Source organism: Artibeus jamaicensis, unplaced genomic scaffold (genome assembly GCF_021234435.1).
Source record: "Artibeus jamaicensis isolate MK-2021 breed Jamaican fruit bat unplaced genomic scaffold, CSHL_Jam_final scaffold_1964, whole genome shotgun sequence".
NCBI lineage: Eukaryota > Metazoa > Chordata > Mammalia > Chiroptera > Phyllostomidae > Artibeus > Artibeus jamaicensis.
In genome coordinates, this window is record NW_026522030.1 from 52,513,336 (window position 1) to 52,533,670 (window position 20,335).

Sequence of the window (20,335 nt, forward strand, 5' to 3'; positions counted from 1 at the left end):
ACTCTCTCCCTTCCATCTCTCCATTATCCCTCCCTCTCCCTAAAAATCAATAAACAAAGTTTCAGAAAATTAACAAAAATATATGTATATCAAGCTATTTTGACTTTATTTAAGTACCCGTTTAGTGACAACTACACAGCTCTACCTATCCAATTAAAATTCTTTGGCTTCTAAGGTCATCAAATAATCATACAGAAAAATAAATAAAAGTTCTACAGGCCAGGACTATAGAGCCCCAAGGGTTATGGATGCATAGCTTAAATGAAATTCCTAAACAAGGGTGCATCTATATAAAGTACCACTGATAAAAACGAAGAGTAGGCCTGAAGAGTAGTAAGAATTTCATTGGGGCAAATAAATAATCTGCATACAAATGTACCTCCTTTACATGTGCCTTCACTGTTCACAGCCTATCTCGGTTATCAAAGCTCTTCTACATAGGTGGGGTCACTGGAAGTTTATAGTCTTTAATATGGATATAATTTTGAAAATGTAAGAAGTGGTAAGTATAGTAAGTTTAAATATGCTTTTTAACATAGCTAATTCAAGTTTATTCAGAAAGGTAAAGAAAGAAATTCAGTTTAGCTTTTAAATCAGATGTATAGACCTTCTCATAGCTATTTAAACTATAATAAGAACTACATGTTAAAGTGAAAGCAAACATTCTGATAGTTAAATGTTCTACCTTTTCACCTTCTTGATCATCGCCTTCCTCTTCAGAATCAGAGGTTGATGTAACCCCTGGTTTAGCTAAATTTTTCCTTTTTGATTCAACTTCTTTCTTCCCCTCTTTTTTGTCTGGCTCTTTCCTTGGCTTGTCTTCTTCCTTCTGACCTTCTTCATCCTTTTTAAGTTGCTTTTTAGGTTGTTTTTCCTCTTGCCCCTTTTTCTTACTTTTGTCTTCTTCAGTTACACTATTTTAGAGAATGCAACAGTGAAAAATGAACTTTTATGTGTCATTAATACTTACCATTCAACCGTACTCTCCCAGTCAACACAGTAAGGTGTCATTTTTGAATTTAAAGACATTAAAATACAATAGAAAGTCTTTATCATCCAATCACAGAAGGAAAAGAACATCCTTTTAATGTAAATTAGAAGATACAAAAATTATATATAGTGAAATTGGGGTCAAGTGATCTCCCATCCCCCTTTTTACACATCATATACTTTTTACAAAATCCAAGTATTATCTTACTTGTCAAGTTACTATTTTCTTAACTCTGTAGTTATAGCAGTGTGTAAGGTGATCTAGCAGGTGAGATACTTGTACCTTTACGTATTTATAAGAAATTGTGTTCAAAAGTAGATGGGCAAAAATACAATTGCAGAAGTGAAATGCATATGATCAAATATGGTCATTTTAGAATTTAAAAAAATACTCTTTTCAAGATAAAAGGCTCCAACTGATACACTACTGAATCTGTTCAAAAACCCTAACATTGCCATTAGATGCTATTTACACTACATATTCAACTTAAGCACAAAGAGATACAACTTGAAGCTTGGATGAGCTGTTAAAGACTAACCTTTTTGCTGTTCAAGAATTTTATTGAAATGTTCACATTAAACAAATTATATAATGGATTTGAGAGCAGAAAAGACCTCAGATCATCAGGTCCGACCCATTCTTTTTCTCATTAAAGTGGTGGTGCAAAAGGCCAATAATTAGCCAAATAACATCTTACCAGGTAACAAGTGCTTCCCTGAACCCTTAAGAGATTGATTATTAAATTGGAAAAGAAAAAAACCATCCTTTATCTCTTCAGAAGTTTTTTTCACACAGCTATCACTAGGAATGTTTATTTTCAAATGTCAAATGGATTTCATCCTTTTAATCAATGGAAAAATAAGCATGAAATAAAATTGTTTACCTTCAGTATTTCCACAAACATGACAATTTTTATGATAATCCATTTCAATGAGATGGGAAAAGAGTCAAATACAAAGGGCATTTACATGGCTCTTAATACATACTGGCCAACTGCCCCCCCCAAACTACTGTCCCCGCCCATGGAAGGAAGCAGGTATTAAATATACAAACAACCTTTGACCCAGCCAATCTGCTTCTAGCATTGTATTCTAATCAGTATACTTGCCCATGAACAAAATAGAAGATAGTGTTATTAAAAGGATGTCTCTATAAATAGAATGGATCTTAGTAAGTATAATACCTGAAACAGCTGTAGAATACCATGTAGCAATTTTTAAAGAAAAAAATCATTATAAAGTGTACTCATAAAGTTGTAAGAAATTGGATTATTATTTCAGTTTTATGGACCAAACCAAAGCAGATAATTCCCATAAATGTAATAATGATCACTGCTCTACAAATACGTCTTTTCCCAATGGTCTTCCTTACCCACTTCCATGAAAAACAGATTTCCCCAGTGACTATTCCTCTTTAATAGGTCTAGTTAAATTAGGAAAATTGTATTTGTGAATTCTTTTAGTCTTGATGTAAAACGTAAGCAAAACTGAGGCAAACATACCCCAAATATCTTACAAGTATTTATTTTACAGGGAAATTATGAGCTATCACTGACACATACATGATGTTCTGGTGGTGGAGAACAGGTTTCAACAGAGCTTATGTACTTTAGCTGTGTACTCTACCGAGTTTGTGCCCAGATACACCACTAAGAGTGGCTATTGCCAATGCCAGGCCTACATACAGCATGAATTAAAAATAAATATAGTAAATAAGCTACTGCTACTTTAGGGATATCTGTCATCTCAGCAAAAACCTGTTAGTATACAGAAATTGATACCAGTAACAAAAACATAAAATATGTGACTCTAACTTGGAGGCTGGGAAACTGAACTCTCATGCATTACTATACAATGGGTAAAACTGTCATGTGACAACTTGTAACAAAATGTATTCGTAAACTGGTAGCTTTGGGTAAGGGGGTTTCAAGACAGAATGCTTGAAGGGGTCTTGAGTTGGTGTTATCAAGATAAATTTGATAAGTACTTCAAAGAAACAGTTAAGTCCAAGAAATAATGGAAGATGAAGGAAAGAACGTAAAAATTCCATGCTTTTCAGTGTTCAAAGTCACCTCCATCCTGTAAAACATTTTCAAATTAAAAGACTAGGGTAAATGACCAATCAGGGGTAAGCTGCCAGTCTTTTAAAAAATTCTGATTCAGCTACCTTGAAATCATCTAGGAAAAAAAGATACTGAGGGGTGGTTTCTCAGGATAACCTACGACCTCCAAGTGCCTGTAACTAAGTAGAAAAACATAAGCGTGTCTGGGGAAAGTCTTATGAGTGAACCACACTACTCATGAAACTGACTAGAAAGAAGAACAGACACACACACCAACAATAAAATATTATTACTAAAAGTGCTATGAGCCAACATCAAAGAAATTAAGGGAGATCTAAAAAGGAATCTTGGACCCATTCCTTATAGCCTGAAAGCAGACAGAGAACTGCTCCAGCTGATAAGGAGGGTAATGTTCTCCACTGACCTTTTCAGGTACAAATGAGGATGACAGAAAAAGTGAAGAACTCAAAGGAATCAGCCAAAGGCCAAGAGGAGAAACAGACCAGGAAGATTCTTTTCCAAAGGAAAACTAGGTCCCAATCAAGGGAACATTCCTTATACCTAAAAAATAGTGGGATATCACGGCATATTCCCAGCATAATTTCAGATTCCCAAGAACAATGCCATGAGCCTCTTAAACCTCTCCTTTTCAAATGGCAGTTTATAGTGGTTCCCTATTATAAATCTACATGGTTGTCTAAAGGGTAGAGGGGAGTGGGTAACTTGTGTTTTCAGTTCCCAAGTCTCCAGAGCAAGGCCTTATGTTGATCATGAAATATCCTAGACTTTTTTATGTATCTGAAGCCATGATTATTTAAGAAAGCTAAGGGGTGGTATGGTAAGATTTATTCAGTATGTTTTAAAACTAAAACAGTCAACTGCCCATATACCTGACTTAATTTCACTGTAGTTAAAACTATATTGTAACTTTGTGCCACTACATTTTCAAGTTTTGTCTTTGTCTAAATATACATTGTTTCTGATAAAGTTTCTACATAGAAAAGCCAACACAGGTAGGGAAAACCTGATTATTTTGTTGATAACTAAAAGTAGTTATCATTCCAAAATACTTTAAAGTTTTTAATGTACATTCAAAAAAATTAGCAGCACTGTTTTTAACTTAGTTATTCTGGAGGAGCTAAAGATTTGTGGCAATGGCTTTAAGAATACTTAAGAAATTAAACAAACTGTTTTGCCCATATTCCCTACTACAGATGTTACCCTGCATTATCTCTTTATATCAGAACAGTTTTTCCCATAACTTTTAGAAAAACGAACAATACCCTGTAAAATAAAAATGGTAACAATGAAGACTTATGCTTATTTAAAGTGTCTAATTCATTTCATAATTACTTATACATTTAAAATGCACTCACATGTCACTCTCTGAAGGACAGTTCTGTTTTACCATTTTGGGTCTGCCTCTTGGTTTCGGGGTCTTGACTTCTGTAGCTAACCGTCACAGGGAAAAAAATAATTGGATGACTACCTGCTTTTCTCTTCAAGATGCAAATCTCACATCAAGATTACAAATGATATACAGGGGTGGGCAAAAGCAGGCTTAGTGATGACAATAAAGAACTCTATGCCAAAGTGTGCTGAGCACACTCAACTGCAACTCAACTGCAAGAATGTGTAAATAATGAAGGTCGGCAGTTTGAGCACTGAAGAAATTGTACCTCAAAGTGCACTGTACCCTTCCTTTGAGTTAAAAAAGCTTTGTAATAATCATCACCATACAAACAACTGTGAACTTAATTTTGCCTATCCCTGTATACTTAGAATTATCAGTAGCTTATCAGAAACACTACTATTTTAAGTGTTAAAGATAACATCCCCCCAGTGGTTCAAATGAGCCACAGCAGAAAATTTGAAGAGGTAGATTAACAAAGTAATTTTCTATTTGTTCTTGGTATGGCTGAGAGGGACAAAAGAACATCCTTCTCTGTTTTCACAAAGCAGAACAAAATATTACAGTAGCACTTATAGTCAATATTCATATACTTATTACACTGTTGTGTGTATATTTACATCTTAGAAATTTATACCCAATTTTAATGCTGATGATAGCTGCATATTTTAAGGGTCCTAAACAAAGAATGTAGTAATTTAAAATATTAATAGCTTTATTACTCAAATGCTGTTTCTCTTGCTTTCATTATGATTCCATCTGGAAAGCTTATGTTTTCTAAAGTAAGGAAGAAAACTAATCAGTTACGTCATTTAAATCACCACTGCCTCATTTGCCACTATTAGGGGGAAAATATAATAGGGATCAAACAGAAAATGGAAAGTCCTGAAACAATTATTTTAAATTTAAATACTTCATTACATGAACAGAAACTAATAAAATTTCTGTATTACATATAACCACTGTCTATCCAACTATTCCAAAGTATCTGAGGCACACCACTTAAAATCATCTGTACTATTAACTATAAGCCCAGGTGTTACACACTAGCAGTCTTACCTGCAGGCCGTCCTCTTTTAGGACTCACTTTTAGATTAGCAGATGCTGTTGCTGTTGTCACTACTCCTGCCTCCTCGACTTCTACTTGCTTTTCTGCCTGAATCATAAAGGTTTAATTAACTTACATAGCAAACAGTAGGCATTATAAGTTTTAGTCAGTGACCAGAATATGCCGCTCTAAAACAACAAATTCAAATATAAGCATAATTTCCATATCACCTTTATTTGTCAACAGCTGACATCACAGGAGATCCTCAAACTTAGCTTATAATTCTAGTGAACAGTTTCTAAGAAACAAAAACTTCACTTTTTAGATATCTCAACCTAAAATAGTCATTTCGGAAAGTAAAGGTAATATTCTTGATGCAAAATAGTGACCAAAGTACAAAGTAATTACACTGTAGCAACCCACACACTGCTTATAAATGTATTTCAAATACCTAAAAATGGTAACATTACATTGTGTACTTATAATACAGAACCAAGTTAATTTTTTAAAATTACTTTGTTTTTTAAGAAGATTTCATTTATTTTAAGCCAGGAGAAGGGAGCAAGAAAGAGGGGAGAAACCTCAATGTGTGGTTGCCTCTCATGCGCCCCCTACAGGGGGAGGGGGAGACTGGCCCACAACCCAGGCACATGTCCTGATTGGGAATCAAATCAGTGACCTCTTGGTTCACAGGCCAGCATTCAATCCACTCAGCCACACCAGCCAGGGCCCAAGTTAATATTTTAATATCAGAAAAGGCAAGAAAAATAAATTGCTGATACTTAACTTTAAATTTTTGTTAATATGTACAGATTTTATTTTTGAACTGACTGTGACCTGTATTCCTATTTTCCATAAAGAAGGATTCACTATCAAGTGGAAAATAAAAAATCCCAATGACCCTTAATTTAACTGATTCAAGTATACAGAAGAACAAAGGTTAGGAACCACTAATTCGAAGAGAAGTACAAACTTGATCATAATGGAAAATGGGAGGAAATAACCAGTGAAGAGAACAGAGAAGGATGGGGGAACACTATGAGCTGCCTCCCTACCCCCAGTTATTTAGAATTCAGCACTAACTAGAGAAAGAAAAATAAAGGCAATAAAGCAAAATCGAGCACAATCTAGTTACTGAAGAAAACAAATCTTTTACTCAATAATCTGATTTGTAAACATTTACAGAATAATGCCCATACACCTAAGTGTGTGGAGAATTATTCATATATTGATTACTGATGATCAGTAAGAAATGATCAATTAACTGGTAATACCTTTCTGAAACATCTTTATGAATAAATACTGGCAATGAAAAGATGCAAACTTGATTCAGCAATCTTCTAAGAGTTTGTCCATTTCCTTTTCAGTTTTTTAGACATTACTTTTTCTTTCATAATTGGAATGAAATAAGGAATGTTCAAAGCATTATTAAAAATCAATTCCCTAAAATAATTCTTGAATTATTCAAGGAAATTGTTCCTAAACATTAACTCAGGTTGTATTTCTGGCATGTTAATAATTTACAAACTGACTGCTGGCCAAGATGGAGGTGTAGGTAGAAACACTATACTGCCTTGCACAACCAAATTTAAGAACAAAGATTTAGAAACAAAAATACAACCAGAACAGACAGAAAACTGAACTGTACCGAAGTTGAACTACAACCAACCATTCATCCAGATGGGTAAGAGGGGCAGAATCGGCAGCCGGCGGAGAGGGGTCCCGACAGGAGGAGGCGGTGGTTTGCAGACCCAGGTGCAGGTAGAAAATGAGCAAACCCAGTAAGGTGCACAAGGCAGCTGGCTGACAGTGGAGACACATTCGCGCAAATAAACCAGGCAGGTTGGAAAATGGTCAGTGAGACAGACCACGCAACCCAGGGCCCCAGCGCCGGGAAATAAAGCCTAAAAAACACCAATCGGAAAAACTTTCAGCGCTTGAGGTGCCCAGAGACACACTGAGCCTCACAGAAGAGTTCATTGGGAAGACCCACGGGTTCCTAGAATGTACACCAGCCCACATACCTGGGAACCAGCACCAGAAGGGCCCAATTTTCTTGTGGGAAGCAGCAGAGGAGACTGAAACCCAAGAGAGAGCCCAACAAATGCCATTGCTCCCTCTCTGACCCCACTTCCGGTCACAACCCAGCGACTGGGTTGGCCTGCCCTGGTGAACACCTAAGCTTTCACCCCTCATACCTAACAGGTGTGGACAGATCAAAACATGGCTCAAGAACAACTCAGAGCCCCAGAGCCAATACTTCTAACCTACAAAGAGAGAGCCAACCTATCAGATGCACAGTTCAAAACACTAGAGATCAGGATGCTCAAAGAACTGGTTGATTTTAGTCACAAATTAAATTTTTAAAAAATCAAAAAACAAAAAACGAAGGCTACACTATGTGAAATGAAGGAAAATGCACAGGGATCCAATGGTAATGGAAAGAAAACTGGGACTCAAATCAATGGATTGGACCAGAAGGAAGAAAGAAACAACCAAACAGAAAAGAATGAACAAGAATTCAAAAAAAATGAGGAGAGGCTTAGGAACCTCCAGGACATCTTTAAATGTTCCAACATCTGAATTATAGAGGTACCAGAGGGGAAGAGGAACAGCAACAAGTGGAAACGTTACTTTAACAAATAATAAAAGAGAACTTCCCCAATCTGGCAAAGGCAATAGACTTCCAGAAAGTCCAGGAAGCTCAGAGTCCCAAAGAAGTTGGACCCAAGAAGGAACACACCAAGGCACAACATAATTACATTAGCCAAGATTCAAATGAAGGAGAGAATCCTAAAAGCAGCAAGAGATAAGGGGACAGTCACCTACAAAGGAGTGCCCATCAGACTGTCAGCTGATTTCTCAAAAGACCTTACAGGCAAGCAGGGGCTGGAAAGAGGTATTCCAAGTCATGAAATCCAAAGACCTACAACCAAGATTGCTTTATCCAGCAAAGCTTTCATTTAGAATGGAAGGGTAGATAAAGTGCTTCCCAGATAAGGTCAAGTTCAAAGAGTTCATCAAAGGACTTATTTAAGAAAAAGAAGATAAAAATTATTAATAGTGAAAGGACAGCAAACTCAGAGTTATGAAGAACCACACCTAAAACAAAAGCAAACTAAGTGGACAGCTAGATTAGGAGCTGAGCCACAGAAATGGAAATCACATGGAGGGTTAGCAACAAGGGAGTCGGAGAAGGGGAAAGAAGGTACAGAGAATAAGTAGCATAGACGGTCGGGAGAAAATAGATAGGGGAGGGCAAGAATAGTATGGGAAATATAGGAGCTAAAGAACTTGTGACACATGGACATGACTAAAGGGGGGCTGTGAGAGGAGGGCATGTGCAGGGTGGAGGGGAATGAATAGGGGTGGGGGAGTGGGACAACTGTAATGGTATAATCAATAAAATGTTTTTTAAAAATAAATAAAAATACCATAAGAAATAAAAAAGAATTTACAAACCACCTGCTCCTGCCCCAATCCAGACTCAGTGGCCCTGGGGTAGGGTGTCAGGCAGCTCCCAGATATCAAAGATTGACAACTCCAGAGTATAAGGGCTCTTTTTCTATTGAGATATTAAGAGGGCAAAAATATTCAATATTCACCAAAAATATTCAAATATCCACCTTAAATATTCAATTCAAGGTGATGATCTCTTCAGTTCAAAATAGAACCTGTCTTTAATCCTCACCCGAGGACATGCTTATTGATTTTGCAGAGGAACAGGGAGGGGAGAGGAGAGGAACAGTGCGTGCCTCCAGCAGGCACTCGGACCAGGGGTCAAACCCACAACCTTTGGTGTCCGGGACAACATCACAACCAACTGAGCCACCTGGGCCAGGTGCACGATAAAACCTCTTCACTTATACCTTCTTCTTTACAAATAAATCAAGACCTCACATAAGAATTACAGTTAGAATGGATCTTTTGAGGAGATACCAGTAAGAGGTAAAAATTTATCAATACTAATGCTATAAACAAAAATGTATTAACATGAACATGTTTTCTTTTTTGACTTATGGCAAAATCAAGTCAAATGCATTTCTCATGAAAATAAAAAAATTAGTATTTCATTCATCCAGAGAAAGGACTATTACGTTGTGTTAGATACATATATATATATTTATGTACCTTAAGTGCAAATATTCTGGCTGTAAATTAAGTTCTCCCATATTTTACTTGATCTCACTGAAACCTCTAACCTGCTGACAGATATTCTTTCCATTTATCACCCCACTTTCTAATTCTACTCCCTCCATGATCTAAAGCACCCCCCTCCCCATACACACACCTCATGGGACTAGTATTTCTATGCAGTGTTTTACTGCATCTATCCCACAAATCTCCAACAGAGATTTACTAGAAAACTCTACATCCTCTGCTTTTATTATTCCCTGCTGCTGAGTCCTCCTAAAAAAATTATACAAAACATGCATTCATTTTATGCAACCTTAGTTGGGATCAAATTATGTACCCTGCCTTTTATCATACCCTTCCCTTAGTAGTATAAACTTTCCATTCTTTCTTCCTACTTTATACCATACATGCCGTCTTGCTTTGAATTGGGTGCGTAACAAGGGAGAGACTGAGGCCACGCAGGAAGAAATTTCCTTAATTTTCAAGTTTTTGTAGAAAATTTTAATAGCCTGCTCCACCTTTCTCTTTTAATGTTAAAAAGAATGAAATGCACAAATAACAAGTGCTGGTGAGAAAAGGGAACCAACCCTAGTGCACTGTCGGTGGAAATGCAGACTGGGGCAGCCACTGTGGAAAACAGTATGGAATTTCATTAAAAAACTAAAACTGGAACTGCCTTCTGACCTGCAATTCCACTGCTGGGATTGTACCCTAAGGATCCTGAAACACCAATTCAAAAGAGTCTACATACCCTAATTAATGTTCATAGCAGCGCTACTTACAATAACCAAGTGCTGGAAATAATCTAAGTGCCCATCAATAAATGAGTGGACTTAAAAACTTTGGAACATTTACGCAATGTAATACTATGCAGCAGATAGAAAGAGCTCCTTCTCTTGGTGACAGCATGGATGGAACTGGAGAGCATTATCTAAGTGAAATAAGCCAGGCAGTAAGGGACAGATATCATATGATCTCACCTATAAGTAGAACCTAATCAACAAAACAAACAAGCGAGCAAAACAGAACCAGAGACATGGAAATAAGAACAAAGTGACCGTGAACAGAGGGGAGGCAGGAGGGGGATAAGGGGGGGAGAGCAGGAGGGGTCAAGGAACATGTATAAAAGACCTATCCATGGACAAAGACAAAGGGAGAGAACTGAATGTGGAAGGTCAGGGGTGGGGAGGGAAGGGAAGAGTAATAGAGGGAAAATGGGGACAACTGTAATTGAACAAGATTTTTTAAAATGCAACAAAAATTAATTGTCCCATATCCTTCATGGTAAGTCGATTCTTTCAAATGTGCCCTCCCATGCCTCTCATCCAGCATGTCCTTACATATAATAATTTATTCTTTCCACATTTTGGACACCTTTCCTAGTTTAGCAAGCAGCTTTTACTCCTCTACTGTCTTTTTCATCTTGAACATGCTCCCTTAACCATGCAGATCCCTGTTGCCTTTTTCCTTTTCTTCAAAGATTTTTTCTAAAGTACAGTGTAACTTGAAACATTTTATTCACCAAGATCCTTCATCCTCCCTCACTGTTTGACTTTAAAGTATGTACCGTGTTACATATTTTACTGAAACCCCTCCATACTGGAGCACTATGACCACTCCCTCATTCTTAAAATTCTGTTCTTTTGATATCCTTCCTCTCCTAGGTTTTATACGGAAAGTTCATTCTCTGCAACAATTTTACAAAGCAGCCTTTTATCTCTATTTATTCCTTCAGGATTCTCATTTCTACATTTTTCTCACTAAGGTTTCTACCCTGACAACTTCATCTACTATTTTATCCTTATGTCAGTGATAGTGTCTTAAACTTCTACCTTTTCATCCCTTTGGAGTCAGAACAGCGTGTGTGCACACACAAACGCACAACCTTGAGCCTTATTTCCACAAGTGTTTCACTTCCTCCTCCCAATGTCTCTGCTCCCAAATCAATGTGTCCAATATTCTCAGTATCTAATCTACCTATCCAAGACCTTAGAGCACAAGTGGCAAACAAGCCCTGTTGGCCAATCAGGCCCTCCACCTTGTTTCTATCCCATGGCAGGGCTGAGCTCTTGCTTAATTGTTAAGGAGTAATTACATTCATCCAGTCCTGCAAGTACATTCAGCCCTTTGAAGTCAACCGCAATGCTCAGGTGGCCCCCAGTGAAAAGGAGTTAGGAGTTTCGACACTCCCGCCTTGGAGGCATCCTAGACTCCTCCCCTCTCCCTTCACACCCACCCACTTCCAATCAACCGTCAACTTTACTTCCGAAAGTGTTTTTAAAAACTATTTTATTATTGTGGAATTATAGATGGCTGTATTTTCTCCCCACCCCTCCGCCCAACTCACTCCTAAAGCACTCTTAAATCCCATCTCTTATTTACACTCCCAAACACCTGCTATAAAGTCCCACTGGTCCTTCCAATCTCATGCTTGCTTCTGAGTAAGGCTGTCCCTAATTTCATTACCAAGTCACGATCATGACTCCCCACTTAAACTCTCTTGTTTTATGTACTTATTGTCTGTCTCAACAAAAATATTAAGTTCAATGAAAACAGAGACCTCATTTAAATTCGCTGCTGAATTGTGTGGGCCAGGGAAGTTAGTACTAAGATCTGAATGAATTAGCCAGTAAACTGGCCTCACCCACCAAATCCAACCCCCATGGTTCACACTGCTTAGAGGAGGCATCTAACATTAAAATGATTCAATAGCATCCCATCACTCCTCTAAGTTAAAGTTGTCCCAGATAAGCCTCTTCCACACACTTCCCACACAGGATAAAAAGCCACTGTAAATTTGGTGTTTTCTTATTTTACTTCCTTTGGAGATACTGAACTCTTAATTTTCTTGGTATCTTTGGAATATAACAGTCTGAGATAATAACAGATTAGGAAAAGCTGCAATGAGCAAAACTTCATATAGGGAAGAAACTCACATTAGTTGAAAGGATAACAATGTACCTAATCCAAAGCTGTCTTTCATTTTCTGAGAATAACAATACAATACACAGCACTTACTGTGTCCTAGGATTTATTACAAATATTACATGTGTTAACTCATTTAATTCTATTTACTTCATGAATATGTATTACCAATTTTATAAGGATAAACTTGAAATACCATCTATTATAAAGTAAAAAGTGGTGGAAAGAAAATGGCATTTTCTTTACCATTCAACTTAAAAGCATGTCAGATCACTAAGAAACTGTTTGGGTAAGTAAACGTAACCTGCCCTTTAAAAAATTAAAAGATTTAAAGTGAAACACAAAATTAAAATAAATGCTAAGGTTTCATTATATCTGCTCTTCCTTAATTCAACTAAAAAATTATTTTAAGATCCCTGTGGTTAAGTAGTTAAATTACCTTTCTCTTTCTTCCTCTTCTGGCAGCTTTTGGGGTGGTTATGTCAATTGCTTTTGTCACATCCTAGGGAAAAAACACAAATAAATAAATTCTGCTAAGACTGAAAGAAAATTTCTTTAACAGTCACAAGCACAGCCCTGGCTGGTGAGGCTTAGTTAGTTGGAGCATCGTCCCATGCATGGAAAGGTTGTGGGTTCGATTCCCAGTCAGGGCACATGCCTAGGCTCTGGGTTTAATCACCAGTTGAAGAAACTATAGGAGGCAGCTGATTGATGTTTCTCATCCCCACAAACTCTCTCTCTCTAAAAGCAATGGGAGGAAAAATGTCCTTGGGTGAGGATTTTTTTTAAAAGTCACATTTCATTAAAACTACTAAGAAAATAAATTTTGCCTCTGATCTTTGAAATTATGAACATGAAAAGTCTTAATATTATCATTATACAGTCAAAATAATAATCAGTATGTCTGACAAAAAGAAAAAATTGTTTCCTTTGTCAGATCAAATCTAAAAGTCACACTTGCTAGTACACCAGGGAGGTTATATATTTAACTTTATGGAACCACTTTTTCTATAGTGAAGTTCCAGTAAGAGGTGGCTGGGCCTCTGGGTATCAGCTCATAATCATGTCATGCGACTAGAAGGGCTAAATGAGTCTCCCCACTCATGATCAAATAGAGTCAGAAATAAGCCCAGGTTTTTAAAAATCCAGTTCAAATGACCTTTCCAGTACCATGACACAGTACCTTGCTTTAAAAATATTCCTAAAAGTAACCCACTCTCCTATAGTTAGATTTCATGTTCTACACAGCAAAATAACGTCAAATAAAAACATCCACAAATCTTAAAGATGCAAAAAGTACTCTACAATACAGTAGTTAATGCTTATACAAGGAAATAAGCCTTAAATATTTTCTCTTTCATTATCTAACTACTTTAAACATTACTCTTTGTGATCAAGTGATCATTTCACTTTACAATTTCTTCATTGCAACAAAAATGGGTTTAGAATAGGAGAAATTAAAACATACCTCATTGCTGGCTTTTTCTTCATGGTCAGTATCTTCCTTTGAAACACTGGTTTCTTTTTCTTCAACTTCAACATCAGATGATGCATTTGATTGTTTAGCTGATGCCTATGAACAATTCGGTGTATTAATTTCAGGAAATAAGTTTACCAACTTTAATTTTTTTTACCAGTGAAAAATCAAAAGCCTGTTTGTAAGATTACAGAAGTACCCTCATTTCTATTCCACAGGACACTTTTAATACATACAAATTTAAAGTTTCAAATGCTACTACTGTCTTTAGAAAACAACTATAAAGGTACCGTATTTCTACAATTGAATATATACAAGTGCAGAGGATAAAAGAATGCAGATGAAATGAAATGTACTTTCACAAAGAATAATATTTTGGTGTTCTAACCAACAGATACCCAACAAGATAAGCTGATTTAACAGTAGAAACCTATACTGTATCCCAACTACTAAAACCACCTGGAAAGAGAAACTTAAGTATGTACTCTAAGACATACAGCTTTAGCTTTTCTTTAAAGACTCTGATTGATCTATAACTCAAACTTAGTTTATTATAATGCAAATATCTGAGACCCAAACTTAATGATTCTGATATACCAGGTACTGAATGGGAGTCCAGTAAACATCATTAAGTTTTAAGTCACTCCAGGTGACGGATACTTAAGAAGTGTAATCTAGGGGCCCTAAACTTGCATTAATAGCAACCAAAAAGAATGAGTAACAGAGGACACAGTTCACATTGAAAGATATGGGGAAGCACAGACCTACAAAATGATAGCATTATAATCCAACTGTGCCCCCTTTCTACCTCCATTCCCTTTGGCAAGTCTTTCAAACTGCAAACCCATTTCCTCTTTTGTAAAAAGGCAATACCGATAAACCACAAAAGTATTATAAAGTTATAATAAAAATGTAAAAATGACCCCAAGTTACTTACAGCACTATAGAAATTTTAGTAAATTACCATGGCCAATTTTTTTGTTCATTCATTTCACCTTACGTTCTGGTATCTCCACTTTCCCCAAACTCTAGTAATGTGCCGCTGGGGGTGTTTGGGCCGGGAACACAGAGTACATCACACCAGCACAGTCACTCATACTTTTGTTAATGAGTAAGTGTTGGGCTATCTGCATACAAACTACCCAAAATTTCACTGTGAAATGAGAGATTCCAAGTACATATGGTGAACACTTTGAAAATTAATTATGTAGACAGAAACAGAGGACGGGGAGTCCATGCTGGGCAATCTGGAGGATGGAAAGACCTTGATGGTTCAGTCCAGGACATGTGATTCGAGTCAAGTTATACAGTGTGAGTTCTGGAACAATTCAACATCTTTGGACTCTCTTTACACAGTCAATGCAACAATGATGGGAAACCAACTGTTCTTACAGTCATGCAATAAGTATTTAGTGAATACCTCTTCTGCCCACACACAACAATGCTAGGCAAATAGGACATACAACTACTTTGTTCATGGAGTTAGTAGTCTACACCAGTTAAGTACAGAAGCATGAGTTTTATGGTATGAGTTTCTAACAAATAAGCTTTGGATGGTAATAAAGGGATTTAGGTTTATCTAATGAAGCCCTAAAGCATCAATGAAAAGTTTAAATGTTCCAAATTAAAACAGCACCTGAAAAGTTTTCTAAGCAAACAGAAAGTATTGCTCATGCAAAAAATAAATTAATTTAAAAAACCAAATTTTCAGTTGGTCACTATCTTCTTTAGGTTCACTTATACTCGCCTAGTGTTTACTACCTCAAGTCTAATATAAATTAACAATAACTCTGGTCACATGAAAAACATAAAGCACCGAGCCCTAAGTACTGTTGTCACGTATTAAAGCCATCTGGGGATCGTTTTCTGACACAATTTCACACACAAATTATTCAAACAAGTAAGAAAACACACACCCTTCAAATAATAAATCTAAATTTAAAGAGAATGGTATATAATTTGGCTTTAAATTCAACGATATATTAAATAAAGTCTCGGTCAGACAGTTAAATAACAATGTATCCAAATTTTCTGAGATCTGTTTAACCATACAGTTAATATTTTCATCAGTTCATCTAGATATGAAAAATCAACATTCAACCTCACAAGAACAATTTAAATTAAAATGGATATGGTTCTTAAATTTATATTTTTCTACAGCTAGAATAGTGATTATTCCCCAAGACTGTATATATAATGCTAAACTAGGTATCATGTAATATGACGCACCTGTTGACTTGAAAATTTCACTTTCGGATTGTTATCTATCTCCCATAAACCTTCATTAAAGCCTTTTCGTTTATTTGGTTTTCCATACTTTTCCTTATTTTCTGAGTAAGGAAATATATCCTTTGGGCCTAAAAAAGCACTAAAAAAGGAGAAGGAAAAATATGAGTGCAAAACAATCTCAAAATGTAGTAAGTTATTAAACAGCACTGCCATTGAGATACAATTATCAAAATTCTTAATCCAAAATACTTTAAATGTTACATAAACAAAAGGGTAGACAAATAATTCTGAATACTTTTATTAAATTCAGTCACAAGCTCCTATATCCATAATCCTATTCATTAAAAAAAATCAAGCTGCACAACAATGAGAATGTACTTAAGGACACTTAACTGTTAACATGGGAAATTCTGTTCTATGTATTTTATAATATGAAGTGCACAAAAATGAAAACTGTGACATGCCTGCACTCATCAATACATTTAAATCTATTCCAAATATAATCTTATTTCACATAACTCACAAAACATGGTGAATTGTATACACATTACTATATGTATACATATAAGTATACATATGCTTGTATTTGTATATATAAATACATTTGTATAATAAAAAATGTGCTAAACCCTGACTGGTGTGGCTCAGTGAGTTGGGCAATGCCCTACAAAGGGAAAGGTCACCACCACTTCAATTCCCAGTCAGGGCACATGCCTGGTTTGCAAGTCATGTGCTCAGTTGGGGGTTTGCGAGAGGCAACCAAACATTGATGTTTCACTCCCCCCTTTCTCTTTCCCTTCCCCCTCTCTAAAAATAAAATCTTTAAGAGAGATTTTAGTATATTAACACATATTTTATCCATAAGGAGGAGCACAGCCTTCCTGCACTTAGGAACACTGAACAACACTTCAGTACATTTGGGGGCCATTATAAACAGCAAAATGACCAACAAAATAGACAAATATGCAAAAACCATGGTACTGCAAGGACACTTGTTTACAGTATGAGAGCTAAACAGATAGGCTAAAGCACTTTGTTCTGCCCCAGCTAGGAATGGGTACATCAAGTTACTCAATTTTTTTTTGCCATTTTGCATACTGACATTACCACAGCAGCATCGCAAGTACTGATTTGTGATTACAAATAAATTTTAGTGAGGAGGTGAATTCACAAATATGAAATCTGCCAATGAAGACATTCTACTGTGTTTGTATGTGTATACACAGAGATGTATTCCGGTCATTTTTCCTGAACAGATCTCTTATATCGCCCAATGTCAGTCAGTTTTGTAAAAGTCTGTCAATTCTATAAAGGTGTATGACGTTTTTGCAATGTGTATTCTCCAAAGCAAGAGGGAAACCAAATTACTACTCATTTCTTTTAAAATGTGCTACGATTGGAGATTATTAATTTATGTACACATCCCAAATTCCTTATCTGCTTTAAATTCTTTAAGAATTGGGGGCCTAATGATTATAATTAACATTCAAGTTAGAATATTTGAAAATACCTTAAGATAAAATTTCAATTAAAAAGAGACATAGAACTAATCAATACATATAAAAGTCAGCTTTTATTATTTAAATTCTGTAATTGAGGAAGTAATTGTATCCATGAATTTTAACAGCACATCAACTAAGGCATATTTAAATCATCATCACATTTGATCCAGAATTTCAGACTTTGGACAGGCATCACTCTTTTGAAAAATTAACACATTTACTTAAAAGAGTAACACAATTACTTCTACATAACCAGTTTCAAATTCCAGGTAAATAACTTTAGTTAAACCTCCATCAAAAATAAAATATATTTTCAGTTAAAACAAAACAATTCAACACAAATTCCTCCTAAAACCCTACAAAAACGCATAAGGCAACACAATGAGGGACAAGCATCAACAGACTTGGAAACGGGAAAGAAGACTGAAAAGGTTGGATGCCAAGCAACAGTGCAGAAAGAGACTTAGAGTGCAGTCTCCAAAGGGCTCAAAGTTGGTGGCACCAGGAAATTTAGTAAGTGGAAGGTACCTAAATACTTAATAAAATTACAGGAAAATGTTTTAAATCCTCATACATGGGGTATTTTTAGATATGACTCTAAACCTAAAAGCTATTCAAAGAGAAAACTAATTCTACCATGTTATTCAGTGTTTATAGGTTTGACAAATTAAAACCGTCCTCACTTTGCCTAATGGTGAGACCATAAAAATGACTCCTCGGGCAATCTCAACAATGGAAAAAACGACTGCTCCCTAACCTTTAAATATTGTCAAAATTTTGAACACTCTATTACTGACAGTGCTCAAGGAAATGAGAAAAACAGTAAAACTAATAGAGTACACTGTAATCTAAAATATGGGAAACAATAATTTAGTGTTTCATTTATTTGTAAAAGGTATCAAGAGTACTTTGGACAGCATTTGCCACCTTTTGATCACATACCTAAGATATGCAATTAAGCATATTTTCTATGCTTTGGTAAACTTATATTCCTTTCTAAGTCAGATCAGCTTCCATCGTTTTATCCTTTCCACTACCTTGTTTTGTTAAATAGCTTCAATGTTTTTGTTGGCATCACTTCCTCAGATATCTTTAGGTTGTATACAGAAGTTAAAAAATATTCACACATAAAAAGATGCTCAGTATCATTAGCTATCAGTGAAATATAAATCAAAACCAGTTAGATACTACCTTCACACCCACTCAGATATAGCTGTAAAGAGACATAATAAAAAGTCTTGGCAAAGATATGGAGAAACTGGAACCCTCACACATTGCTAGCAGAAGTGTAAAATGGTGTTACTGATTTTAAAAGTCTCGTAATTCCTCAAAAGATTAAATATAAAGTTACCCTTTGACCCAGAAATTCCACTCCTAAAGGAATGCAAACACAGCCTCACAAACACTTGTACACAAATGTTCATAGCAACATTATGTAGAATAGCTGAAAGTAGAAACTGATCTATCAACTGATGAATGGATAAATTTCGTAGATCAACATAATGGGATATTTGGCAATAAAAAGAAATAAAGTACTATCACACATCACAATATAAACCTTGAAAACATACCAAGTAAACAAACCCAGTCATTAAAGACCACATGTTGCAGAGTTTCATTTACTTGAAATGTCAAAAAAAGGCAAGTAGATAGATTAGTGGTTGCCTAGGGCAAGACAGGAAGGACTATTGGGGCAGGGGGAGATGGATACAGGATTTCTTTCTGGTTGATAAAAATGTTCCAGAAGTGTGCAAATGGCTGCACTGCTATCTGGATATGCTAAGAACTGAACTGTACACTTTAAAATAGATGAACTGTTTGGGATATAAATTACAGTGCATCTCAATAAAGTTGTTTAAAGTATTTTTCAGTGAATACCGTAGCCTAGCAAGAAAAAGAAAAAATGATCCATAATTTTATCAACTACAGATAGCTGTTTTCAGCCACTTTTTAGTTACATATATACACATAAATATGTAAGTTTAACATGACACATACTCATCCATAAATATTTTTCGAATTAAAATGAACACCTTCTCATATCAACAATTACTTAACAACTACATACTATTTCACTAAATGTCTATCCCAAAATTAAGTTGTCAATTTTGGGGCCATTTCTATGTAAAATTTCCTATTATAAAATAATGCGTCTCTATTAAATAAACACATTGCTCAATCTCTGTACGTATCTTAATAATGAATTCTAAATAGACCTGTTGTGGGGAAAAGAACTGTTGGATCAAAGTTAATGCTTAAGATTAAGAAGCTTCTTAATGAGACAAAAATAAAAACCATGATGGATGAAAAAAAGAATCCTTGCATATGCTCACCGTGAAAAAAGAAAATTAGGGAACACGATGGAAGTATTAGAACACTATGATGGTAGTTGTGTTGCAATATGTAAGTATCAAATCAACACACCTCAAATTTATGAAATATTATGTCAATTAGATTTTAATAAAAATACTAACAACCCTCCTCCCTGGGGGTGCAATGCAATCACAAAGGTTTGGTGAACAGGACCCAGATTGGTTTTTACGCAGCCATCAC

The 20,335-nt window shown here is 35.8% G+C and overlaps 2 protein-coding genes across 10 annotated transcripts in view; one reads left to right on the top strand and one right to left on the bottom strand.

The window, feature by feature from the left end:
* SNAPC3 (small nuclear RNA activating complex polypeptide 3) overlaps positions 1 to 4,364 on the top strand; it is a 58,006-nt gene extending 53,642 nt beyond the window's left edge. For all 5 annotated transcript variants that reach the window (XR_008389950.1, XR_005080590.2, XR_005080593.2 and 2 more), the window contains one exon: positions 3,486 to 4,364. The gene's annotated coding sequence lies outside the window, so the exon portion shown is untranslated. The remainder of the gene's footprint in view (positions 1 to 3,485) is intronic.
* The window catches only part of PSIP1 (PC4 and SRSF1 interacting protein 1), a 42,125-nt gene that overhangs the window by 8,040 nt on the left and 13,750 nt on the right, over positions 1 to 20,335 (bottom strand). For all 5 annotated transcript variants that reach the window (XM_053656516.1, XM_037132063.2, XM_037132067.2 and 2 more), the window contains exons 4-9: positions 16,281 to 16,419; positions 14,043 to 14,147; positions 13,014 to 13,076; positions 5,524 to 5,620; positions 4,430 to 4,505; positions 686 to 914 (exon numbers count right to left, since the gene is read on the bottom strand). In XM_053656516.1, the coding sequence (XP_053512491.1) occupies positions 686 to 914; positions 4,430 to 4,505; positions 5,524 to 5,620; positions 13,014 to 13,076; positions 14,043 to 14,147; positions 16,281 to 16,419 (709 nt within the window). The remainder of the gene's footprint in view (positions 1 to 685; positions 915 to 4,429; positions 4,506 to 5,523; positions 5,621 to 13,013; positions 13,077 to 14,042; positions 14,148 to 16,280; positions 16,420 to 20,335) is intronic.